Consider the following 27,855-nt stretch of genomic DNA (forward strand, 5'->3'; position numbering starts at 1 on the left):
AAAGACATGAGGATTTTAAAATCTATTATTCTCAGTATTTTCAAAATTTTATTCAACATGCAGTTTAATGTTTTCCCATACATTTTTAAATGTCAAGTTTTTACTCAAAGCACTTTCAAATGCATTGCCTTGTTTTCAAAACATTTCTATCTAAAGCAAAACCCAGTGCTTGGAAAGGCTTATGAAACATTATAACATCTATCATAAAAATCTCAAATGATTTTAATCATTTTCATTTTGGTTATAGGAGTAGGGAATCTTCTACATATGTGACCAAGCAGCTGAAACGTGGGTAGCAGCTGCAGTCAGAGCTCTGTCAGCATCCACACTCCTTCTACCTCTAGCCCCTTTCAGAAATCACGGCTGCTCCTAGCACCTGTGAATATACTGTGCTTATAAACCGGTGGCAGCAGAGGGAATGATAATGGTTATTTCTAATATTTTGGAGACAGCCAAAACCAATTTCTTTTCTCCCCAAATGGGAACATCAAAAAGGAGTCATTCATCCAAATGTGTTTATTCTGTTACTAACAGAGAACAAATTCTTAAGAGGGCAGGGTTGGGGGTTATTTTTATGATGCATACATTGCTTGGTTTACTGTTAGATTTTATGAATAATACGCTTTGCAGCATCTGCCCAAGGGCAAAGGTGAACTGACATTCCATTCTTTTAGAAATACCACGTCCCACCCTCCCCCTCCAAAATCCCTCTTTGCAATTGTGGTCACCCCTTTAACATTTTAATGTAACATGGACCCATCTCCACCGTTAGGAAGCTGAAATCCTAGTAGAAGAGAGAGAGAGAGAGAGAGAGAGAGAGAGAGAGAGAGAGGGAGAGAGAGAGAGAGAGAGAGAGGAATTGAGAAACACTTCAGGTTGCACTTACACTCCAGCAGTTTTTCCAGAAACAGAGGAGGCAGTAGTTCTTATTTTTGAGGTGTCAAGTTGTAGACTGAGATTCAGCAAAAATCTTCTTTTCTCGACGCAAGGGATGTGAAATATATTCTAGGATATGTGTTCAGTATGATCCTTTGTTCTAGGTATGAGCTATTCTTTTTCTAAAGTTTTTCGGTCTCGATCAAAGAAAGGGAAACTTAATATAATTTTGAAATTCTCTTAAAGACGCCTTTCAAAGCATCTCCCACGGGAAAATATCACGACAGCTCAACACTGGTGTATTTGAGTAAGAATCGAGTCCGATTTTTTTTCGTCATGGCTGTTTTGCAGGCCCCCAAATTTGTGCTTTCATAGTCAGCATTAATCTAAGAGCCAGAAACACCATCTTTTGCCAACCTGCGTCTCGTGGGCTACAGACGCGCCCTGATGAAAGATTAGGTTCATTTTGAACGCATCGATGTTATCTGTGTGCCTCAGACTCGCGGGCTTTTGTCAGGGATGAAGCGAGCTCGCGAGTGCCTGCAGCGCAGTGGGCGGCAGGTCTGAGTGCCCTGGTGGTTAACACGTTTCCAGGGGGTGCCCACGCTTTCTCCCGAGACTCTCGGCTCGCCGTGCGCGGCAGCAACTAGTGGACCAGACTGTGACAGAAAGAGAGAATTTATGTCAGGGACGGGAAGAAAAAGAGAGGGCGCCCGGCTCGGTCCCGGGTCACCGTGGCTTGGGGATTTGCATGAGTTTATCACTACCATTAATAGCTACTCGCAGAGGGTTGTTTACCGCCGAACGCGCGACAACCAGACAGCGGAGCCCACTACGGGACCCAAGCCACTCCTCCACGCCCCTCAGCTCCCTTCCTGCCCCCCAAACTAATTAATTCGAGGCCGCCTCCCTGCCAGACACTCCCATTGGCTCCCATCCCATCCAATGAAAACCTTGTAACAGTTTCACCTGGCTTCGGCTTCCCAAATAAACAAACAAACCGTCCCGGAACCTTGCCAGGTCTTCTCCCCTGCACCGCCCAAGACAGCTGCGGAGGCTCCGCCTCCTCCCGCCACCTAGCGCCCCCCACCCCCCAGCCAACCGTGCCCTTGCCCCCGTCGCCACCGGCTCTCCCGCGTCTCTCGAACTTCTCCCTCCAAACCCCGCCTACCACGCCCGTGCCTCCGTGGACTCCTCATGAGGACCTGCGTGGCGAGAGAGCCCCTCCTGCTCTGTCCTCCCGAGGCCCAGAGACCGGAAGATTCTCCAAGAGGGTCTAGGCGGGATAGGAGGTGGCCCCGCCTCTCGGGCCCACTGCCCCCTCCCTCGCACACCTCTGCTGGCGGCCGCTCGCGCCCCTCCACTGTGTTGGTAGCCGGAGCCACAGCGGCCGCCGCGTGAGGCAGCGGTCACGTGTTGTTTTGCCCGCCGCCGCGCGCTTCGAGTGGAGTGGGCGGGGGCGCGGGCCGAGGCGGGCGGGCGGACAGGGGTAAACGGCCTCTTCCCCCAACCCTCGCTTCCCCGAGCCCCCCCCCCTCCGCCCGCTCACCTTAAAACCATCGTGCATCACCATGGCGAGTTGCTCCTTCGCTCGCGACCAAGCGACAAGGAGACTGCGAGCTGCAGCAGCGGCAACAGCGGCAGCTCTAGCTGCGGTGGCGCCCACCCCACTTCTTTCCTCGGGAACCCCGACCGCACTCATTGGGACCGGGTCGTCTTGTCCGGGAGCCATGTGGCTCTCCACGGCCACTGGCTCCCGGTCAGACTCCGAGTCCGATGAGGAGGACCTCCCCGTCGGGGACGAAGTCTGCAAACGCGGCTACCTACGGAAGCAGAAGCATGGCCACAGGCGCTACTTCGTGCTCAAACTGGAGACCGCCGACGCCCCAGCTCGACTGGAATACTACGAAAATGCCAGGAAGTTCCGGCACAGTGTCCGCGCCGCGGCGGCTGCAGCAGCGGCGGCTGCCTCTGGCGCCGCGGTCCCCGCGCTCATCCCACCGCGGCGCGTGATCACCCTGTACCAGTGCTTCTCGGTGAGCCAGCGAGCCGACGCAAGGTACCGACACCTCATTGCTCTTTTCACCCAGGACGAGTACTTCGCGATGGTGGCCGAGAACGAGTCGGAGCAAGAGAGCTGGTACTTGCTGCTCAGCCGCCTCATCCTCGAGAGCAAGCGCCGCCGCTGCGGCACGCCCGGCGCGCAGCCGGATGGAGAGCCGGCCGCACTGGCGGCTGCAGCGGCGGCGGAGCCACCCTTCTACAAAGATGTGTGGCAGGTAATAGTCAAACCCAGGGGGCTGGGGCACAGAAAAGAGCTGAGCGGCGTGTTCCGGCTCTGTCTTACCGACGAGGAGGTTGTGTTTGTGAGGCTAAATACCGAAGTGGCCAGCGTGGTCGTCCAGCTCCTGAGCATCCGTCGCTGCGGGCACTCGGAGCAGTATTTCTTCTTGGAAGTCGGCAGGTCCACCGTCATCGGTCCGGGGGAGCTCTGGATGCAGGTCGATGACTGTGTGGTGGCCCAAAACATGCACGAGCTGTTTTTGGAGAAGATGAGAGCCTTGTGTGCAGACGAATACAGAGCCCGCTGCCGCAGCTACAGCATCAGTATCGGCGCCCACCTGTTAACCCTGCTGTCCACTAGGAGGCACCTGGACATGCTGCCGCTCGAGCCCGGCGGCTGGCTCAGAAGGTCCCGCTTTGAGCAGTTTTGCCACCTCAGGGCCATCGGTGATGGGGAAGACGAGATGCTCCTCGCCAGGCGCTACATAACACCCAGTGAGCCTGTGCCCCCCTCCAGGCGAGGAAGACTGCACCTGCCCAGAGCGCGGAGGTCCAGGAGAGCGATTTCAGTGCCAGCCAGCTTTTTTCGCCGTGTAGCACCCAGCCCCGTGCGTGGCCCGCACCCTGCAGAAGCCCCCAGCGAGGGAGCTTGCCTGTCTTCTGAAGCACCTGGTCCCGGCTCTGGCAACTCTGGGGAAGAAGGCAATCCTCAGGGAAAAGAGGATCAGGAAGGAAACGGAGGCGACTATATGCCCATGAACAATTGGGGCTCCGGAAATGGCCGGGGCTCAGGAGGTGGACAGGGTTCAAGTGGCCAAGGTTCCAGTAGCCAGAGCTCTGGAGGAAGCCAGTGCTCGGGCAGGGGGCACGGCTCCGGAGGTGGCCAGGGCTCAAGTGGCAGCCAGGGCTCAAGTGGCCAGGGCTCCGGGGGCCAGGGTGCAGGAGGAAACCAGTGCTCAGGAGATGGCCAGGGCACCTCAGGTGGGCATGGCTCAGGCAGTGGCCAGGGAGCTGGAGGTGGGCACGGCTCAGGCCGTGGCCAAGGACCTGGAGATGGCCATGGCTCAGGCAGGGGCAGGAACTCTGGAGGGAGCAAAGGCTCAGGAAGTGGGAAAGGCGCCGAAGGCAATGGTGATCATGGGAAATCTCTGAAGAAAAGATCCTACTTTGGCAAATTAACTCAAAGCAAGCAACAGCAAATGCCACCACCTTCACCACCTCCACCCCCACCAGCTGCAGCAACTGGTGGAAAAGGAAAGTCTGGGGGAAGGTTCCGACTTTATTTTTGTGCTGACAGAGGAGCCACAAAAGAACGCAAAGAAGCCAAAGAAGTTAAAGACACAGAGACCCCAGAAGGTGCAGCTCGGGGTCCCCACAGGGCCAGAGCTTTTGATGAAGATGAGGATGACCCATATGTGCCAATGAGGCCAGGGGTGGCTGCCCCTCTCTCAAGCTCCAGCGATTATATGCCAATGGCTCCTCAAAATGTCTCTGTGTCAAAGAAGCGCCACTCTCGATCACCTTTCGAAGATTCAAGAGGGTACATGATGATGTTTCCCAGAGTGAGCTCACCGCCTGCACCAAGTCCTGCAAAAGCACCTGATCCTGACAAAGAGGATGACTCAAAGGACAATGACAGTGACAGTGACTACATGTTTATGGCTCCTGGAGCTGGTGCAATTCCAAAAAACCCCAGAAATCCTCAGGGAGGCTCTTCCTCCAAAAGTTGGAGCTCCTACTTCTCTCTGCCAAATGCTTTTCGGAGCTCCCCATTGGGGCAGAGTGACCACAGTGAGTATGTACCAATGTTACCTGGAAAATTCCTGGGGAAGGGCCTAGACAAAGAAGCCTCATCTAACAGAGGCCCCAAAGATGTAACTTCAAAGCCTTCAGTTGAGGGGTCATTCTCAAAGCCTAGAGATGAGGGATCACCTTCCAAGCGTTCAGGTGATGGGCCCCCCAAGAACAAGACTAAGAGACCTAGTCGACTTCCTTTTATTACAAAAGGGAATAAAATCAAGCCAAAACCACAAAAGCCCACACATGAGCAGAAAGAAGCCGACAGCACTAGTGGCTACATCAAGATTGACTTCCCTAAAAGAGGTAGCAATATGCCAGCTCCCTGTATTCAAAGACTGCCAGGTTTGTGGGGCATAATTGCCGACCCCAGACAGTTCGCCTTTTCGAATTACGTGAATGTTGAGTTCGGAGTGCCATTTCCAAATCCAGCAAACGACCTCTCAGATCTCTTAAGAGCTATTCCAGGTGCCAACCCCTTCTCTCTGGACGGTGCTAGGTGGCCACTTCCGCCTCTTCCTCCCAGTGCTACAGGTAACAGTGCTAATGAGGAAGAAGGTGACTACATTGAAGTGATTTTCAACCCAGCAATGACACCAGCCGTGCCTTTTGCTGACAGTGCCATTCGCTACGACGCTGAAACAGGTCGCATCTACGTGGTCGACCCATTTTCTGAGTGCTGTATGGACATTTCTCTCTCCCCCAGCCGCTGCTCTGAACCACCACCTGTAGCGAGGCTGCTGCTGGAAGAAGAGCTCGAGAGAAGACGCCCACAAAGCCGTTCGCAAAGTTTCTTTGCAGCTGCCAGAGCCGCCGTCTCTGCTTTCCCGACCGACAGCCTCGAGAGAGACCTCTCCGCCTCTTTAGCCGCGGCCGCGGCAGCCGTGCCAACCTTAGCCGTGAGCCGGGCTTTAGCCGCCGCCTCCACCCTGGTCGCTGCCCCGGGCAGCGGCGCTGCCGCCGCGGGCCTCGAGGCCGCCGCGGGATCTGACTCCGCCTCCGTCCGCCGGTTCCAACCTGCTGCTAATGCTGCTGGTGCCGAAGCGGTAAGAGGGGCCCAAGACGTTGCGGGTGGCTCGAACCCCAGAGCCCAAAACCCATCGGCAGACCTTGCGGGAGGTAACAGGGCCGGCGGGGCTGCCGCTGCAGCCGCCGCTCCCCCTCCATCACCTGGCCGCGGCCGGGCGCCGAGACCCCCAGAGCAAGAAGATTCTGACGACGACGACACGTACGTGAGAATGGACTTTGCCAGACCTGACAACGAGAAGTTCGACTCTCCCCAAAGAGGTTGGTGAGTTTAGAATTCATTTCCCTGAAGTTAATGGTTATTGCTTAATGAATCGATCGATGCACTACTCTGTCTGCATTGTTAGGAAAATGTGAGCTAATATTTCATTCACTGGTGCTTATTTAGCATGGAAAGTAGAATTCAGTTTTAATCATGCAATACCTTGTGATCGTTGCAAAAACTTGTTTTAATCTAATGATAAGTTTCTTTACCCGGAAAGAACCGATTATCATTTAAACACTGGTTCTACATTTTAGGAGTAGTTCAAACTTAAGGATATGTAGCATGAGGATGCTTTCAGATATCCTTCCCTAACACTTAGTGATTTATACAAACAGGACATCGTAAATGGAATCCCATCAACTCATTTTCAAATCAACAAGTGAAAGCTGCTTTTTAAAATTTAATTTAATAAGAGCACCGAATATTGAGCAGTAATAAGCAACTGTTAACCTTTGGGGGTTGATGACATTCTCCTTCCGAAAGTTACTTTCTTAAAAAGCAGTCATTGTTATGCTGGTTTGCTGTGATTTACCAAGAAAGTTAAATCTCAACTGTTAGCATGAACGTCTGGAGGGAACAAAAGGTAAATAATCCAGAACAACAGGTGATTGAAAGAAGAGGGTATTTGGCTCTGGAATGTGTTTTTGTGTTGATTTGCTTAGTTTCTACACAGGATAAGTTGCCAGAAACCTTGAGCATTCCTTTTCTTTGTCACTAACAGTGACAGGCAAGTCACCTCTGCTGTGCCTCATTTTCTTCATGTAACTCCCCCCAAGGAGGGTATGGTGACAACACTATAATGGGTATGAATATTGTTTGAAAGGTTTAGAAAGCATTTAAAACATCTAATTGGTGCGTCTTCTGGGCAATTCAGTAAGCAAGATAATAAGGGCTGGAGGAAAACCTGACCCCAGGGGCAGCCTACCCTGGAAGAGTGGAAGTTTTTTTTAAAGGGTTACTTTTCCAAAGGAAGAAATAAGAGAGAATAGGATCTTGGAAATAAGACTTCGAGTAAATCTGCTGTGTACATCGTGCAATGTTGTTATCAGGGTGTCTGGAGACATTCTCAAGAAATGATTTTGGAAGATGATGACTCCATAGTCTCAACTGCCTTCCCTCTTTACCAGAATGTGCTTCTTTTCCAGGGAAGAGAAGGGATGGACCCCAGCAGTTTTCATTCCAGTAGTCAGTTTAGTGAAGATTTTTGCTTTGCTTGCTTTGTGGAATGCTTTTGTGATTGGATCTCTGCCCACTGTGCTTGATCAGGCAGAACAAGTTGGGGACTGATCACAGCAGTCACCTAACAAGCTCCCTATTTAGTGCAGGTGTAGGCCCCCTCCCCTTTCTCCCCCTGCTTTAGAAAACTTGCCATACAAAAACTCACGTTTGCAGCACGGACACATTAAAGAGTGATCATTAAAACGACAAAAGGATGCTTTGGCTTGCCAAAGGGTTCAATTCAGATCTCCTTTAAATTGTGAGCTCCCCCCAACACACACACACAAACATACACGTGCAGGCACACGCACACAATCACCACTACTACTAGAATCATGCACTTAAAATATACAGATCTATTTCCAAGACTTTAATTCATAACCAGCTTTTCAAGAACAGATCTATTTTATTCTGTAAAGTACACCTGGAAATTGGTCTTAAGCTACTGTTTGAACCTAACTGCTGAAGACACCATTTATGATATTGATGTGGGTGTTCCATAGCTGTCTATGTCCCTGTGGTACTTTGGAAAGGACAAGTTTTCATAGAGGTTTGTCTATACTTTCCACTACTCTTTGTTTAAGCAAAGATGAAAATTAGTGAAAATTTCTTGTTCCTTAAATAAACCCTGTCTTCCCAAATATTATCTAGATTCTAAAATAATTAACATTATCTTAGCATAAGTTACTGATTTATGAATAACTTCAAATGACTTTGCAGCTATTCTGGAGGCTTAATGTTCTCTAAATGTGTTGTTCATTGAGGAAATTCCTAACTTTATTGAGTAACTACAGCAAGGAGGCTGTATCTCACAGGGAGGTAGGTGGTTAGGCTAAAACAAGAGAGTGAATGTGGAAGCACTTTGGACCTTTAAAGCACTTTACAAGTGTAAGATATTTTAATTTTGTTATTGGATTAACAAACATTGAAGTTTCAACAATTTCAACAGATAACTTAGCTTCTTGCCAAAATGATTGGTCCTGAGACTGATTAAAGCATGTAATTTGCTGAGATATATAAAAGGGAGGATATATAGAAAGAAATCATTGCAGGAAATTACTTTCGCTACCATCTTTATGTAAATTGATATGGTAGAATGTTGTCTGTGAAGGGTTAAGAACAAGCTGGCTAATTCTGATTCTATAAAGCTATAGAATAATTTTCACCCAATTTCTGATCTCTCTTCACCTTCCTATCTAACATTAAAAAAAAGATCATCTTAGAAAATGACAAATATGCTTTGACAAAGGAGCAAAGGCACAGTCTCTTCATTAGGAGTTAGATATCTCCCAGAGTAATTTTAATCTATGGCAAATGCTTAGAACAGTTCCTGGCACATAGTAGGTGTTATACATGAATTATTATACTACTATTACCATTGTTGTTACTGTTCTTATTATTATCACCTTTAGAAACACAAAGCTAAATTAAAGTTCTGTGTCCCCAAATCCCACTTTTCAGTTAGTCATTACTTTCACTTAAAATGGCTTACATGCTTGTTCAGAGTTGGAATCTTTATAGTTGGGATCTGTTTATAACTTGAGCAAAATGAAGGGAGCCCGTAAGGCAGTGAGACAACTTTTTTCATATAACACAAAATTAATATATAATCTCATTTACCTACAAGTCACATTGCATATAAGTAAGTACTTCAAAGCCATTTGTTCAAGTCAGTTAGAAAGAAGCACACAAATATAACCTGGACTTGACTTTTTTATAAATGAAATAATTTAAGAAATGTGAAGTCTTCAGATTTTAAACACATGGGTTATAAGTATTAGCATTTAGGAGGAGAATGCAGTTTCTTATATGGTTTAGTGTGACTCCTGACCCACGAATGCATTTTTGCCTCTTTTACTGCTGTATCTGATATAGAATTCATAGTTTGAAATGACTTAAGGTTAAAAAAATTCACTGATTTTTCCATTCCAGAGATGGGAAGATAAGAGCAGCTCTAAGAGAGGTGAGAGAATTGGCCAGCCAAATTAGTAAAGTTATAACAGCACCTGGTATGAAAAAGCAAAAAAAAAAAAAAAATCTGTAGTAATTACCTTTTGAAATTGTAGACAGTGTTATTAACATGAAGGAGATATAAGCTTCTTTTCAGTGTACTACTGCCAACTCCTCTTGCTATAAATTATAGGTGCTTGAGAGCAAATTTTTTGTTGTATTGGACTTATTTATTATACGTTACTAGAATAAAATCTCCATATAGCAGAGATATGTCAGTCACCATGGATGGGTCACTTATTTTAGGCAACATTCATCCCCACCAAAAAAAAAAAAAAACAACTGGATAGTCATTTGGAGCAGATATATTTGACCTATAACAATTAAAGATTTCATTCAGTTAAAGTTAACTAAAGTTATTGGCAATCATTATCCATGTGCATTCATTCCATTTTTAAGAGTGATGCTTCCCAGGTAAAAATTTTGGCCATTCACTAGCAAGAGACCTTCTTTAAACAAGGACTGGGACTTGAATATCACACATGCATCAAAACTCGAATAAGATCTCTTGCTTTCTTTTCCTCCCCCTAATTACCAAATATGAACCAAAACACTTCAGTCATTGGCAGGGAATTGTTTGGGGAACAAACTCGGGCTTCTTCGAGTGATCCCCCCAAGTCTTCATGTTGGAATAGATGAGGATAACCGGTGTAGGGAGAAATCAGGAATATTGTATGTGATTTAAAAGGGATCGTTGTTAAATTGTCAGCTTGTTGATGGAGGAAATGCCTTACAGTTGCCTACTGCCTTATAATTTGCAAAGCATATTTACATTCATTATTTTACTGGGGGACAGTAGGTACTGGAACTGAAGCTGGTGTTAAGAATTTCCCCCTGGTCAAAGAGGTAAGTGGCAGAGCAGAAAATCAAACCCATACATCTGATTTCAAGTCCAGTGCTCCACGCAGAACACCACACTGCCCTTTCATCAGATGTTCAATATGTTATTTCCCTGTTGATGAAAGATTATTATACAGGCAAGGATTGGGAAAATTTAAAGTCTTCTTGAATTTGATAGTATCCAATCTCGTTGTAAGTAATTCATTCGGAGTGTTATAACTGTGAGCCATCCACCAGAGCTTGGGTCATTTTCATTACATTGAACTGTTTGCCATAGCTTTAGAATAAAAGAATTTGACCTGTACTGGAATCGAAGGTTTTCAGTCTGGGAGAGGAGTTTGCTCATCTTTACCTCTCAAACACAAATAGTGTGTGTATCTACTTGGATCCCACGGAAACACTGAAAGGAATGAAAGGGGTACATTCAGTAAACTTCCAGTAATGGTCCTTTCCTTAACTGAAGTCACCTATGTGTGGTTTTCCGAATAATCCATTGACATTTGCCAGTTATGGCCAAAAGTCTTTCAATTTCATTTTTTCCATATGTATAAAATCTGATATTTTAATCTGCACCATCATGATGGGAAAAAACAGAATAAAATGAGACAGGTGGAAGCAAAAGCACTGTAAGAAAGAGATGCTCTTCATTTGTTTAAAAAGCAAATTTGCTTTTGGCAGTCAGGAAAGTAGACTTTAGAAGCCTTGAAAATCAAATCCTCTCCTTGGGACCGAAAAATCCGTTTTTAAAATTAAATTCATTTTGTTTAGCACCTTTTTGAAAATGCTTTAAGACTATGTAAAAATAGCTCAAATAGCTCAGACATTTTATTGGCAGTATTGGAAAATAGCTTTTGTCAAATGTTTAATTAAAGCCTGCACTATGTTTTGTCTCAGAGGTGCTGCCAGGCTCAAAGATGGTGAGGATCATTTACTGGAAAGTACTGCTTGGTCCTGAGTGAGAAATGAGAGATGAAAAGGCTACCTTTTATAATCATGAAATGAATACATTACAGCACACTCAGTTTTTACCACAACTATTAGATTGCTAATTTTAAAGCTATTGATAAAATTGCCAAGATAATGCACTCACCATATGAAATGAAAATACGTTCTCTAGCAATTCTGCATTGGTTATTGGTTGTGCAGCAACAGGTCTTAGATTTCCATCTTCTTTTGAAAATGTTGGGCTGCACACTTGAGAAATAAGAATTTTTAAAGATTTTCTTTAATGTAGACCTCTATCCTAGTTTAAATTTGCATTCTTTTACAGGGTACCTTACAATTTCTGACTGAGGACTTAATTCCTTTTAGAATTAATGGAAAATACGTAGTTAAATATTTATTTATTGAAATGAGAAAATTATTGCTATTTTTTCCCTAGCTTCCTGACATGCCCTTTCTTATTGGTTAGGGTTGCATTGATTGCATTATGTGAGTCTTACCCTCCTGTGCCCTTTGCCAAACTTGTGTCCCTAATTTCAGGAAAACATGCCTTTCCTGGTCTCTCTCTAGCTGTAAAGGTGAGGCTGCTCTGGGAGTCCCTCGAGGCCCCCAGAGGGAGGGTTTCTTTCCCCAGACGTTGCCACTCCTAGTTCACAGGCTGCTTGCGCTTAGCTCGCAGGAACAGCCTTCCTTGTGGCCTTCTTGTTCTGCAGGTCCCGGGCTGTGCTGCCTGCCCTGCTCTCACTTGTTGGCACAGAGGCAGCTGGGCTGGTGTTTAAAGCCGTTTTCTGGTTGGGTTGACCACAATATGTCCGAAGCTAGCCAGACCTTCTGGATTTACTGAATATCCAGTTCCCCATAAACTAGTCACTTGAGCTAGTTTTCACAATTTATATAATTGGCCTCTCTATGATTACTAATTTGCTACTTGTAGACTTGAAACTCAGAGAGAATATCCACGAAGACTACCTCTAAATTCACCTTGAAAATGATTCACGTGTGCACCCACGGTGCCCTTGAAGGTCTGACCAATAAGTGTGGTGTTTAACTCCTGCCTCTTCATAAGTTGTGCCTCTGGTCTGGAAGGCATATCAACACTGTCCTCACACACAAACCTGCCACCTCCTATGAAGGACTCCTTGTTGTGGCTGCAGCTCTGACCATAGTTCCTCCTGCCACCCTGCCCCCAGCTATTTTAGCTGCTTGAATTTAGGGGACCCTATTCTTATTGCCATGGCTAGAAGAGATCTTTTCCTGGAGCCTCATATTGAAACTTCAAACAGATCTCCTCACAGAAATGATGTTATAAGTGACCATTGGGTGCAGTCAAAATCGTTCCTCTCCCAGTTCAGGACCTGCATAGGTTTAATACAGGCATGTGTGGGTGAACCTAGGAACCTATCCGCCATGTATTTATAACATTGTTTCCATAGGATAATTTATTCTGAGCTTCAACTAAACAATGAGGCTTGGAATATGTCTCTTTTGTAAATCGGAGACTGCCTATATTAGAGTTCTAGTAACTTGCATTCTTTAAGTCTGCAGTAACTAGGCAGCAGAGTGAAGTGGCCCAAGTGTGTGTTGGGAGGTAGGGGCGAAGCTGACCTGCGAGGAAAATCCTGTAGCTGATCCCCAGATAGTTTGTATCCAGATAATCAAGACTGGAATGAACATGCATAAGTGGTCCAGGGCCTGCCTGCGAAGGGCAGGTGTGAAACAATTGAGCTGACCTTTGAGGAGATGGAGGTTTACAAGCGTCATCCATTTCCCTTAACAGATTCTTTTGAGTATTCCATCACAAAACCGTTGCCGCCATGAGGAGAAGCATATTTGATCTTCTAATCTGTAAAGGAGTCAACAGTCTGCTGTGATTGGTGGTGTAAAGACTAGCAGCAATTATTGCTAGTTTTCACCCTTGAGGGACAGCACTTCGATTTTTATCAGGCTCTTGAGGGTCATCCTCCCATATATTTACGGGGCACAGAAAGGTGTGATGATCTGTTCTTATTGGGGGAAAAATACTGTATATAAGCCAGAAGCAGTGCTAAGCTAAATAATGTAACTGTATTACTATACACTCATCTTTGAGGTAAATGCTTCCATTTCTCCTCATTTACTTTCATTTGCTTGTCTTCAATGCTTTGTTTGCCCCTGCTTGTTTGTGATCACCAGTTGATCATGGGGATGGCTAGCATGTTGACTAATAAACAGTGAGAAATTTTCAAAAGAACTTGAATTTTTTTTTCAGTTCTAGGAAGATTGGAGTTAGAAATATAACTGAGGCCACGAGATTGGGGAGAATAGAAAGAGAATGAGAGGCTAACTGGATATATTGTTATCATTTGGGCTTCTCTGGGCAGGGGAACCATTGCTGTGTTGGACTTCAGGCTGTAATAGAGGCATGTTTGCAATTCATGTGAAGAGGCCTGGAATGCCCTGGAGGAACTGCCTTCCTGGCTCACCCTACACATTTCCAGGGATATTGAAGTCATGTGTGTTTTATTAGTATACTAAAGATTAATGTTTAGGTTTATATCATTAGACAAATTGAACCAGAAACATTTACTGCGTTTGTTTTTGAGAAGAAAATGATACCTGCCAGATTTGGGGGGCCAAGAGTAGGAAAATATTTTGACCCATCCAGAGTCCATTGAGTTTTCTCCCTTATGGAGAAAAACTACTTGAAGAGCATACCTCCCATTAAAAGGGGTGGAATTAACTTGTCATTAAAGAGATCTTTGATCAATCAGGAAGTAAGAGTACCTGGTACAGTAATTATTTATAACCTGTCAATCTCAAGTGGAAGTAATCCATCAAAATCAGATCACATTATTAAAAGCGTCGACATTTACCTTTCTGGTGGTGGAATGATATCAAAATGAACAGGAAACAGAACTAAGATATGACTGTCAGCCCTTTGATTCATTTTGCTGACTGTTTTTGATGGAGTTTTAATCCCAAATTGCTTTCCTTTGCCACCCAGCAAGCTTCTGGGTTATTTCCTACGCTGTTCTTTGGAATGTGCTCCGGGAATGTAAGCTCATTTTAATATTGGCCTAAGTAAAACAGGATTATAAAGGTAAATCTGTGGCTCAAGTTCCCATAATGCATTTCAAAAGCAAATTAAATTATTTTTGGATTATCTTGTTTTGGATAGCATTATTCCTTTCTACCAGCATGGCTAATCAAGAGTTGACAAATATATTTTGTAAAGTAAACTTGAAATCACACCATTATTTGCTAGGTTTTAGTATGTTATCAACCATTCACTCAATGCTGGTGTGTAGGTATTATAGGAAAGCAGTTGAAATATGAATCAAATTTTTAGTAGAGCCCCTGTCATTTTTTTAAAAAGTAAGAAGAAAGAAACCTCTAATAGCAACAAATGCCCCTAAGTTCAGGCTTAGTGTAATGTTGATGGGGCAGTTAGATGGAGCTTAATTTGTATGTTTCCAGAAAAAATACCTGTGAAATATAGTATATTATAGAGGGTAGTAAGAAATCTCTTTTAAAGCCCATTCAGTATACTATATATGAACGTATTTTTATATTAAAACAAAGTAGAAAACTAAATACCTAATTTAGTTTTGATATTGCACCTGCAATAGCTTTCTAACCTTAAATTTCTGTTAAAATCCTCTAGCTGACAGGAGCTTCAAAATTCCACAATGTCTAGCCTAATTTTGCAGTGGATAACTGAGTTGCTAGTATGTACTGTCGTGGTTAACCTCTGGCTATCACACCTTTCATCCTGTGTAAAATTGATAGATACATGAATCTAAAGTTTCCTAAGCCCACTACTGACAAGAAAACTTAATGTCTTTACTAATCTAAGGTGTAATTTAAAAAAAGAAAACTTTTAATGTGGAGAAACGGCCCTATACAATGAATCATGATGAATAGCCATAAGTAGGTGGGAGGGGAATGGAGAGCTTTGATGCTTCATCCAGATGCAAGTTGTTACATTTTTAAAACCTCTGATGAAAGAATGAATAGTTAAAACATATACTGCTGGTTTAATGCAAGATCTTGTACTTGAAGCCTACTCTGGGGGGGGGCGGGGGCGGGGTGTGTGTGTTCCATGGATTTTTTTACATTGGCTATAATGAAATAGAATATTTCGTTCTTTGATGTGACCTGATCTTAAATTAACACTCACATCCCATAATCAATTTGCTGACCATTTTATCCCCATCCCTTCTCCAGTTCAGCACCTTCTTCAATGAGCCAGACACCCTTCCTCTGCCCCACTCCCGATTATGTACCCTCTCAATAAGCAGAAGGCCAAGAGAGTAATACCAGACTTCTTTTTGTTAGACAGATGGAGATTTCAGTCATATCTCCTTTAGAGGTGTGATTTTGCTCTTTTAGACAAAATTTAGTGATTGAATCTGGAGACTAGCACCAAGTCTATGCTTAAAGCCTTTGACTCGTGCCACATAATTTGATGAAGGCATAATCAAGCATGTAGGAGAAGAAAAAATTTCTCTTTGCCCAATGCCAGGCTCACTTGCTGGCCCCAATGGGAGAAAGTAGAGCAGTGCATGCACATTGATTGACAAAGCTGCTATCCACCAGAAAAGTCAGAGTGGAGCCTGGGGGCAAAAGGAGTAACTGCCCTTGCGCCTTTGCTGGCCTTTGCTGGGCTTGTGCTGGCGTTTCAAACGTCACAGGCAGCCAGCCTCGTTATGCATGTCCGTGCAAAGGCAGTCTCCTCAATATGGCTCCCCAAAACTACTAGTTCGATTTCGTTTTGTTTTGTTTTAGAATAGGGTGTGGGTAAAAGCGCTTCACACTTTAATTCTGAAAGTAACTTTTATTCTGTCATTTTTTTTCCTAGAGTGATTACATTGCCACAAAAACACATTTTAGAAGAAAAGTGATGCTTATGGAATTTCATCTTTGTCTACTCCAGATCTGCCTAAAAGAAAGAGAAATAACAGGCTTCTGAATAGAAAGCAACCTGAATTTCTAAAAGCCTACAAGTGGATGCTGTCAGTTGAATGATCCTACAACAGATCATTCGTACTGCTGCCTTATAGATCCAGTGATTTTGAATTAAGAAATTCCCAGTGTATTTTGTTTTCGTTTTCTGGCTTCCCTCCCCAATCTGTCTTTTTGAAAGGAAACAAATACTAAAAAGTGAGCATCTCATAACTCATTTCCTCTTTTAAAAAAAATGTTATTTACATATGTGTAAATTTGGCCAATACCCATTTTACTAATGTATAATACTTAGATTAAGTTTTGAAGTTGAAAACCTTTGAAATAAGAGGAGATAAAGAAGAAAGGTATGTTCCTGAGAAGGTAGGTATGATCTGGAATCTTTTTTTTCTGAGTAGTATATACACAAAACTTTTCTTGATCAAGGAATTAAACATGAACTGAACTGATACCTTGATGGGACATTTCTAATATTTTAAAGGCAGCACCAAAGGGCAGATTATCTCAGTTTTGCTCATTAACAAAACTGCAACATTCTGTCCACATTAAATGTTAACTAAACTGATACTGTAATTGAACATTTCCAATGTTATAAAGGCAGAACTGAGGAACAGGTAATCTGTTTCTTCTTATACAATACTGTGATGTTCTGCTTGCAAATCAATTGAGGATTTCCAAACCCATTAATTAAAAAAAAAATTTAAACCTACATTTTCCCCCTAAAAGAACCAAGTTCTTCAAAACGGTTCCTCACAAAGACCCTCTCTGCCACTCTGGGCCTCCCCCTTTCACCCCCCATTCTTCCCCTCTTTCTGGCTCTTTCCTTGACACATACTTTCCCTCCTATGCCCAGGGCTCCTATAAAGAGATCAGTTTCCCATATTTAAGACATTAGTGTATACATATCAATCAATATTCTGACTAAAACTTAAGCCAAAAGGAACCTCTTATAAGGTCTTGTTTCCCTTTGGACAATGAGACTATGTAAGATGTACCAAATTAAAAAAAAAGAAAAAAGAATCAGAGCAAGCTCCCCCCTCCTGTTTTTGCTTGCCTCTGATGGAAACTGAATTAAGATTTTAGGAACCTGGACCTTTGAGAACATGACACTAACAGGTGGTGATCACAGAGGATAGGTACAAAGGTCTTGAAGCTTGCTTAGAGCTTTGTTATGTGGTGGCACACAAATCACGACTTGTACCATCACTGGCAAACCTCATCATATCAAAGATGGGTGTGAGTGTCTGTATAACTGTGTGAGTGCTAACGTGTGTGCACACCTTTTGTGTACATGTGATTGTAGATGTACCTGTTGTGCGTAACTCTGTTTAAAAAAATTGCTTTGCATTTAATGTGCAACTTTGAAATAGTATAATATTTACCAGAAGTTTTTCACCACTTCGTTTTGATGTCTTTGAACGTGTACTTCTATCTTCAAGCAGGCTTATAGTACATGTGTTGCTACACTAACTTTTCCGAAGAGCCGAGTTGACTTCTATGAATTTTCCTTGCCTACCAACCAAAGGGATGGGGGGGGCTCTTTACTGTTTGTTCCCTTGTGAGTGGTGCTGAGGAGAGGATAAGGCTGCAGTACCAATCACTACTCCAGTTACTGGTCACTGCTAGGGCATCAGTTTCATCAGTTCCTTCAGACTCTTCTCTTTTTCCAACCTAATCAAAGAATTCAGTGTGGCTTTTGTTCATTATGGTAACAATGCGTCTTTAGGCAGCCTTTTCTCAAGCCTTCTGTCACCATTTTATTTTCAAGTAAGTTAAGTCATAATCGTTCAGAATTGTGGAATGAAAAGATTATTTGGGGGAAAATGCTGTATTGCTTTATTTGCATACTAGGTTCAGAGGCTGCCAGCAGACAGGGTACAGCACAGATGTGACACTGCTGAATAAATGAATGGGAAACCTCATACACAACAGTACAAATAGTAACAGGTACAAATAGTCACAGGTACAGCATAACAAATATGCAATCTTTTGACACTACTTCTTAGTTTACAGACACAACTAATTTATTCAGTATTGTGATGGAAGAATCTTTTTAGAATATGTGTACCAATATATCACTTACCGTCCAGCTACCAGTTTATGCTGCTGTTAAGAAAAACCAATGATGGAACGATTTTTTGTGACGTCTACATTTCATTTGGTATCAGACATAGTCACTTGGTCAGTAAAATCTAAAACTTTACAGTTCCAACAGTTCATTACATTTGCTATTTCTGCTTCACAGATCTGCTTTGAGTTGCTCTGGCTTTGTCTTCCTTTGTAAATACTCTTATATAATTCTTTTTTCTTTGTAAACATCTCATTTGCAGTTTTGGGAGACAAACGTGCAACTCTGTATAGTGTTTATATATATATCCGACTTGCCTTTCCATAGAGCTACTCGCAATAAATGTGTTCATGAAAGTTATTTGTGTGGAGACTCATTTTTTCTTAGTAGTGTTATCTCTACTACTTCATTATAAATATATATTTTCTGCTCCATGGTAGGATTGACTGCATTTCTCAGAATAAAGCAGTTGGGATAACTGAGGGTTTGGGTTAAAGTTACTATGCCTAGAAACTTGAGGCTTTTTAATAGAGTTAATATCTCCCAAGTCTTGATTCTCCAAAAGTGGAGGCTATACTGCGTGGCATGTGGGACCTTAGTTCCATGACCAGGGTTCGAACCCGTGCCCCCTGCAGTGGAAGCACAGGGTCTTAATCACTGGACCACCAGGGAAGTCCCTGGTGTAGAACTTAACCTGAGTTTTCATGTCAATCCTGATAATGTGTGACTCCTAAGTAGAAGGGACTACTCAATAAGGTTTCAGGTAATCAGTTACAGTTTTCTTTTGTCTCCTTCTCTTGCCACTTACTCTTGCCCTTTAAATGACTCCCTTTTTATTTACTTATTTTTAACCCCTGGGAAGATAAATATGAGTACATGGAAAATTCACCAATGAACAGACAGCAAACATTCATCAGCATTGATGAATGGATTGAATGTCAAGAATATATTAGTCAATTGTATTGTCAGCCTAATCAGAAGCCAAAGGTTTAAAGGAACACTAGACAAATGATTGCATTCCTGATTCCTTCCTTTACCAAATCGCCCTTGCCACAGAGAAGGGCAGTGTAATAAGACTTTGGGACCCATGCTTGCTCAAGGATCAACGGGGAAATGGGGGAGGGATCAGTGGAGTCAGATGGGCCACAGAGTAGGAAGCAGTTCCCACATCATGTGCATAAGCCACGAGCTTCATGGATTGTATGTTTGTGGACAATTGAGTTCATTATACAGCTTGAGTTTACTTAATGCACCTAAGAAGTTGTGTGTAAAAGAATATCACAGTGGGAATGTATAGTTAGACTGCCTTTATCATTAGAAAGTGTCCACAACAGAGATCATCTTAAAATCTGTAATTAAAATGTGTATATGTGTACATGTATGTGTACACACATACACATATGTATACATAAATACATATACACACACTTTACAGATTTAATATATCTTTATCTATCTATATCTATATATATGGATAGATAGATCTATCTCTCCTCTCTTCAAGGTAGGCAATCTATATTTGCCAAGGCATAGCCCAAATATATTTTTTTCATCCCAAACAGCCCCTCAAAGCCAGATAGGCACATCTGTGCTTTTCAGTCTATATAATCATTGTATACTCACTTGCTGATTCACATCTTAATGGAACTTGAATTCCTGCAATAGTAGGCATAGTCAGTGTGGCTGCTTTGACTATCAGCAGAACTTGCCAGCTGGAAAGCTCTATGTTGAAGAGTATGTGAACAGAACTTCAGCTTCTCCACTCCTCTAATCACATACATAGCAGCCACGTGCTCACTATACAATGTGAAGGGGTACTGTTTCTTTAAAGCATAAAACCTATTCAGAAGACTTGTCAGGTAAAACATGCCTAAGTATACACAAGTTAAGCACCTTCAGTGACTGCTTAGAAAAATATTACTAGGTGGTAACTGACCCCAAAGGGCATCTTGGAAATGCACCAAAATGCTTTTTAAAATGTTTTGAAAACAAAAATGCTCAAAGGCAGAACCTGGAAAATGTGAGTATGAAAATATGGTAAACCAGATCAGGGCCCCTAATTTATAAAATGTGCAAAAGAGAAATCATGCAAAATTAAGGCACGGAATGAGGCTCGACTGTATTCTGTTTTAGAAAAACCAATACATTTTCCCTCCAAGACAGGCATTTTAACGGATGCTGGTTTTCAGGCAGCTACCTTAAGTCCCAGTTTGCTGCTTACGCGTACTTTGGAGATAAGAAATGCACCTGAGCTGTACAAAATGAGACAACTTCCCTCCTGTCTCTTGTGCATGATAAATGCTAAAGCAATTAGGAACCACTGTTGCATACTACATTGGAATTTGTCAGTAACATCAGTGCTGTGCTATATAAATGGGGGAAACTTTTTAAAGTCCTGAGAATTTCAGAGAAGACCACTGATTTAACTTAAACATTTGGGTCCATAGAACTGAAATAGAAACAATCCCCTCCTTGACCTTTCTTGTTTGTTTTTTTTTTCTTTTTTTAATTGAGGTATAATTGACATATAAAACTGGTAGTTTCAGGTGTACAATGTAATGATTCAATATTTGTATACACTGCAAAATGATCACCACAATAAGTCTCTCACCATCTGTCACCATACAAGGTTACAAAAAATTTTTTTCTTGCCATGAGAACTTTTAAGATTTATTCTCTTAGCAACTTTCAAATATACACTACGATATTATTGATTATAGTCACCATGCTGTACATTAAATCCCCATGATGTATATATTTTATAACTGGAAATTTGTACCTCTTGACCCCCTTCACTTATTTCACCCATCCCCCCTCCCCCTGACAACCACCTTTTTGTTTTCTGTATCTATGGACTTTGTTTTGTTTGTTCATTTGTTTTTGCAGATTCCACATGTAAGTGAGATCATATGGCATTTGTCTCTCTCTGTCTGACTTCACTTGGCATAATGCCCTCAAGGCCCATCCATCTTGCTGCAAATGGCAAGATTTTATTCTTTTTATGGCTGAGTAGTATTCCATTGTACATATGTACCACATCTTCTTTATCCATTCACCCACTGATGGACGCTTAGGTTGTTTTCATACCTTGACTATTGTAAATAATGCTGCAATGAACATAGGGGTGCATGTGTCTTTTCAAATTAGTGTGATTTTTTTAAAACAAATACTCGGAAGTGGAATTGCTCGGTCATGTGGTAGTTTTGCCTTTAATTTTTTGAGGAACCTCTATACTTTTTTCCATAGTGGCTGCACCAATTTACATTTCCACCAACAGTGAACTAAGGTTCTCTTTTCTCCACCCTTACCAGCACTTGTTATTTCTTGTCTTTTTGATGATGGCCATTCTGACAGGTGTGAGGTGATATCTCATTTTGGTTTCGATCTGCATTTCCCTGATGATTAGTGATGTTGAGCATCTTTTCATGTACCTATTGACTATCTGTATGTCTTTTTTTGGGAAAATGTCTATTCATATCCTCTGCTCATTTTTTAAATCAGATTGTTTGGGGTTGTTTTTGTTTGTTTTGTTTTGTATTTTTGTTATTGAGTTATATAGTTCTTTATATATTTTGGATACAAATCCCATATCAGTTATATGCTTTACAAATATTTTCTCCCATTCAGTAGGTTGCCTTTTCATTTTGCTAATGACTTGACTTTTCAATCTCAGAATATGCGTTATAGGGTATTCTATTGCACTGGCAGTAACCTGAAATATCATTTCAATAACAAAAGGAGCAAGGAAATATTGAAATGGGAAGCAGATTCTTAAACATCTACAGAAAAATGTGATGCCCACAGTTCATTCTGTATTGCCACACTTGTAACTCCCAAGAAGTTTTTCAACATTTTTGTACTTTCTGCATCATTTTCAGGGAATTGAACGCATATTGGCCATTGAAAATATGTCCATGCTCAGATTTTTGTTATTGTTGTATTTTAACTTTCTCAGAAGCAGTTTAGGAACCATCTTGCTGACCCTGCCTTTTTATTATGTTTTCTTTTCCTCTTTATATTAAGAATATGCTCATTCTAGGAAGACAGGCAGTATTGGTGGTGGTGCTTAGACAGTACTTAGAATTATAGCTAAATATCTCACATTAATTACACAGTAGATATAACGCATATAAGATACAGAAACTGCAAAAAACTTTTTTTGCAAGACTACCAGGTCTTTTGGTGGGAGCACGACAATGACAATAGGTCAACCTTTTAGTTGTCAAGGGTTCCAGTTTGGTTCCTTAACACCTTAGAAAACTACACTTGACTCTTAGTTTGTATAGAGTTGATACTCTGGAATTGGGTTTAGAACTACAAGGGATCTTAGACATTGTATAGACCAGGCCCTACCACCCTTCCAACTACTTCTCTTTTCATCTACTTCTCTCCCTTGGAGAAGTCTATTTTAACCATCTTTCCTAGCTATTAAAGTCCTAATAAGAGGTCTAGTAGGAGAATAGGATGTAATGATTGGAAAGATTTCTTCTTAGTCTAGAGTTCTATGACCCATGATACATGAAAAAAAATGAGAGTTTGCCATATAGGATTTGAAAGGAGGATTTTCACTTCTCCTTCCCTGTTTTCATACTTCCCACCCCCACTAAGAAATGTGTTCATTACACCAATGGTGCTCACAATATTTCACTTTGTGGATTCAGAGCCTAAAACCGTTTTTTCTACTTTCCCCACTTACAATAAAGTAAAACACTGTATTACTAAAGTTAATGAGAAAAATATCTTACCTGAAACTCCAACTGTTAAATCACAGCTGAGACAAAAGACTAGGCTATCCTAATACAAATATTCATATTACAAGAGGTAACAGATGACCCTACAGTTAAAGCCCTATGTGCCATATAGTAAACAAAATCCTCTACAAAGATTTTGACCTACTGTTGTAATGAATATTTGCCCTGTGCTGGCACCAAGTAATTGTAAGTAATGAGATATGAGACTTCCACTTCTGGCCAAGGTAGACCATATTTAATCTCCCACCTGAACAACTGAAAAAAGAACCTCAGAATATGAAACAAGGGGTTTCAAGACACTAGATATCAAGTAATAAAGAATACTGATCCCTAAGAGATGAGAAACAAACTTGGTAAGACCTACATCTGCCCTGTCTTACTGCCTTGAGAACAACTTCAGGTCATGGAGCAGGGTTGTGGAATCTAAGCCAATTCCTTGAATTAAAGAGATGGACCTCTAAGTCCGAGGAGGTCAATGTGGCTAGAATTCATGGCATAGATAAGACAAAAGACAGAGAAGATTCAAATTATTAAAATCAGATATAAAAAGGGGGCATTACTACTGACATTACACAGATAAAAATGACTATAAAAGAATACTATGAACAATTGTATGTGAACAAATTAGACACATTAAATGGAATAGACATATTTCTAGAAGGACACAAACTGCCGAAACTGACAATAAATAATGGAAAAACTGAATAGATATAACAAGTAAAAAGATTGAATAATTAATTTTAAAACTTCCCACATATAAAAGCCTAGAACAAGATAACTGGTGAATTCTACCAAATGTTTAAAGAAGAATTAATACCAATCATTCACAGAATTTCCCAGAAAAATTGAAGAGGAGGCAAAACATCTCAACCCATTCCATGAGGCCAAAACCTCATAGATACCAAAATCTTGATACCAAAACATGAGAGAGACACCACAAAAAACTACAGACCAATATTCCTTATGAATATAGACACAAAATCTTTAAAAAAACAAACAAACAATAAAAGCCACTAGCAAATCCAGCTAAGCAACATGTAAAAAGCACAGGACCAGACAGCTTCACTGGTGAAATCTACCAAACATTTAAAGAAGAATTAATAAAACCCTGGTTAAACTCTTCCAAAAAATTGAAGAGGAGGGAACACTTCCTAAGTCATTCTATGAGGTCAGTAGTATGCTGATAAGGCACTACAAGAAAACTACAGATTCACATCCCTTATGAATATTGATGTGAAAAATCCTCAACAAAATGCTAGCAAAACAAATTCAAAAGCATCTTAAGAGGATTATACATCACGATCAAGTGGGATTTATACCAGAATGCAAGGTTGGTTCAACATATTAAAATCCATCAATGTGATATACCTAATTAATAGAATAAAGGAAAAACTCACATGATTATCTCATTGATGCATAAAAATCATTTGACAATATTCAACAACCCTTCATGATAAAAACATTCACCAACTTGGAATAGAAGGGAAGTTCCTCAACCTGACAAAGGGCATCTATGAAAAACCACAGCTAACATCATACTTAATGGTGAAAGACAAAAACTTTTCCCCTTAGATTAGAAACAAGAAAAAGATGTCCATTCTAATCATCTCTATTTAATATTATACTGGAGTTTCTAGCCTGATCAATTAATAACAGAAAATGAATAAAAGCATAAAGGTTGGAAAGGAAGAAGTAAAACTACTCCTATTTGCTAATGACATGACCTTATATATAGAAAATCCTAAGAAATCCACTAAGAACTATTCAGGCTAACAAATGCATTTAGTAAAGTTATAGGATACTAAGATCAATATACAAAAAAAAAAGTGTTTCTATACACAAGCAGTTAACAGTTGAAAAAGAGAATTAAGGGGAAATTTCCATTTACAGCAGTGTAAAAAAGAATAAAATACTTAGGAATAAATTAAATAAAAGAACTACAACATTTGTTCACTGAAAACTACAGAACATCATTGAAAGAAGTTAAAGAAGACCTATATAAATGATAAGACATCCTGTGTTCATTGGTTGGAATAGTGATTATTAAAATACAAAATTCCCCAGAGTGAGGCACAGATTCAGTGCAATTTATCAAAATCCCAGTTGGCTATATTTTCCCTTGAAGTAAGTGACAAGCTGATCCTAAAACTTATATGGAATCACAAGGGAGACTGAATAAGCCAAAACAATCCTTAAAAATAAGAACAAAGTTGGAAGACTCACACTTGACAATTTCAAAACTTACTAAAATGTTACAGTAATTAACTGTGTGGTACTGGCATAAAGACAGACATACAGATCAATGGAATGGAATTGAGAGTCCAGAAATAAACCCACACATTTGTGATCAATTGATTTTTCAAAGGATGCCAAGACAATTCCATGGGGGGAAAATAGTCTTTTCAACAAATTGTTTTGGAACAACTGAATAAGCCACATGCAAAAGAATGAAGTTGGACCTTTACCTCACGCCATGTATAAAAACTAACTCAGAATGAATCAAAGACTTAAATGTAAGAGCTAAAACTATAAAACTCTTAGAAGAAAACATAGGGGCAAATCTTCATGACCTTGGATTAGATATGATTCCAACAGCAAAAGCAACAAAAGGAAAAATAGATAAATAGGATTTCATCAAAATTAAAACCTTTTATACTTTAAAGGACACCATCAAGAAAGTAACAAGATGACTCTCAGAATGGAAGAAAATATTTGGAAATATTGATAAGGGACTAGTATTCAGAGTGTACGAAGTACTCTTACAGCTCAACAGTAAAAAGAAAAATAACCCAACTTAAAAATGGGCAAAACATCTGAAGAGACATTTCTCTAAAGAAGACACGCAAATGGCCAACAAGCATACAAAAGATGTTCAACATCATTAGGCATTAGGAAAATGCAAATCAAAACAATGAGATACCACTTTACACCCACTGGTGTAAATATTCATGCACCTAATAAGAGATCTTCAAAATAGATGAAGCAAAACCTGACAGACCTGCAAGGAGAAAAGCCTTAGCACATTGTCATGTGCCCATGGCTGCTTCTGCTTGCTCAGAGAGGACAAAAGAAAATACTAGTTTCTCCACAATAAGATACCACCTCACACCTGTTAGAATGGCTATCATCAAAAAGTTTACAAATAACAAATGTTGGTGAGGATGTGGAGAAAAGGGAACCCTTGTACACTGTTGGTGGGAATGTAAATTGGTGCAGCCACTATGGAAAACATTATGGAGGTTCCTCAAAAAACTAAAAATAGAATTACCGTATGATCCAGCAATTCCACTCCTGGGTATAAATCAGAAGAAAATGAAAATACTAATCTGTAAAGATAATATGCACCTCAGTGTTCACAGCAGGACTATTTACAATCGCCAAGATATGGAAGCAACCTAAGTGTCCATCAACAGATGGATGGACAAAGAAGATGTTGTGTATATCTATCTATCCATCTATCTATCTATCTACCTATCTATCTATTTATCTAGACAGATATACACAATGGAATATTACTCAGCCATAAAAAAGAATGCCATGTGCAACAACATGAATGGACTTGGAGGGCATTATGCTAAGTGAAATAAATCAGAGAAAGACAAATACTATATGTTTTCATTTATATGTAGAATCTAAAAAATAAAACGAATGAATGTAACAAAACAGAAACAGACAGATATATAGAACAAAGTAGTGGTTATCAGTGGGGAGAGGCAAGATAGCAGTAGAGGATTAAGAGGTACAAACTACTATGTATAAAATAAATAAGCCACAAGGATATATAGTACACGCAGGGAATATAGCCAAAATTTTATAATAACCGTAAGTGGAATATAACCTTTAAAATTGTGAATTACTATGTTGTACGCCTGAAACATATAATATTGTAAATCAAGTATACTTCAATTTAAAAAAAACTGAATAGAGGAAAAAAAAGAAAATACCGCTTTCTCAGAGCAGGAGAAGGATGCATTTGTGAAAATGGCTTTAGACTGTTATCTCTTTCCACTCCATGTGGGCAGTTTTCTGTGCTGCTGCTGGACTTGAGGTGGGCAACAGCTGCCACCTGAAAGTACACAGTTAATTTAAGAACATATTTAAGTCTAGTAATCTCAAAGCCTGGCTTCTTACTGTACTGATTATTATAAGCTAAGCAGGGCCCTATTTTAGCCTACATGTTTTCCAACTTGTCTTCAACCTTCCCTTCATTTTTATTCTGATAAGTAACCACATACTGCTTGGCCCAGTTGGTTTGATGTTGGTTCATTTGATTCCCCGCCTAAATTTCTGCTGAAGGGAGCCAAATAAGGAAAGTTATTGCATGTAAAGTATGACCAGTGAAGGTTATAGTTAGCAAACTCTAGTTGCTTCTGTGTGTTTATGTATGCTGGTGTTAATGAAATATAATGAACTTTCCTGTTGGAACTAAAGAAAAGTTCCCCTCCCCAGAGTACTTTTTACATTGTTTAAAATAGACAATAGAGAGTATCTGCATGGTCTCAGGTTTACATAGCAATCAATACACACTGGTCCTTACTTGGACACTAGTAGCACTGAAGTGTTTGTAGATCAGAGCATTCAAATTCCAGGTGCTCATCTAGATTCAAGATCCCCAAGGAAGGTCATGTGAGGCGGACACCAGGCCAGGCTCACAAGGTTTACTTTCACTACAGAGACTTGGACCAGACAGACAAAATTATCCTGAGGTACCGTGGGTTTACTGTAAGTCCCCTATGTCCAAGGGCTAATTCTAAAAGGTCTCAGGTGCTGCAGTGGTGCTGGGAAAAATCACTCATCATTAACTAGGAACCAAGATTTTCAAAACATGCAACTTA

General features: G+C 41.1%; 1 protein-coding gene across 2 annotated transcripts; it reads left to right on the plus strand.

The window, feature by feature from the left end:
• Positions 1-2,447: 2,447 nt before the first annotated feature.
• IRS4 (insulin receptor substrate 4) lies at positions 2,448-16,310 on the plus strand. Of its 2 annotated transcripts, XM_089904190.1 has the most exons (4): positions 2,448-6,243; positions 15,208-15,216; positions 15,592-15,608; positions 16,098-16,310. In XM_089904190.1, the coding sequence occupies exons 1-4, from the start codon at positions 2,448-2,450 to the stop codon at positions 16,206-16,208; spliced, it is 3,933 nt and encodes a 1,310-aa protein (XP_089760316.1). In that variant the 3' UTR covers positions 16,209-16,310. The 2 variants fall into 2 exon arrangements, with proteins under 2 accessions (XP_089760316.1, XP_022412465.2); XM_022556757.2 differs by lacking the exons at positions 15,208-15,216; positions 15,592-15,608; positions 16,098-16,310 and adding exons at positions 9,805-9,814; positions 13,046-13,091.
• Positions 16,311-27,855: the final 11,545 nt, after the last annotated feature.

Source organism: Delphinapterus leucas, chromosome X (genome assembly GCF_059928025.1).
Source record: "Delphinapterus leucas isolate spDelLeu-1000000601 "Yukka" chromosome X, BTC_Dleu_Yukka2, whole genome shotgun sequence".
Classification (NCBI taxonomy): domain Eukaryota; kingdom Metazoa; phylum Chordata; class Mammalia; order Artiodactyla; family Monodontidae; genus Delphinapterus; species Delphinapterus leucas.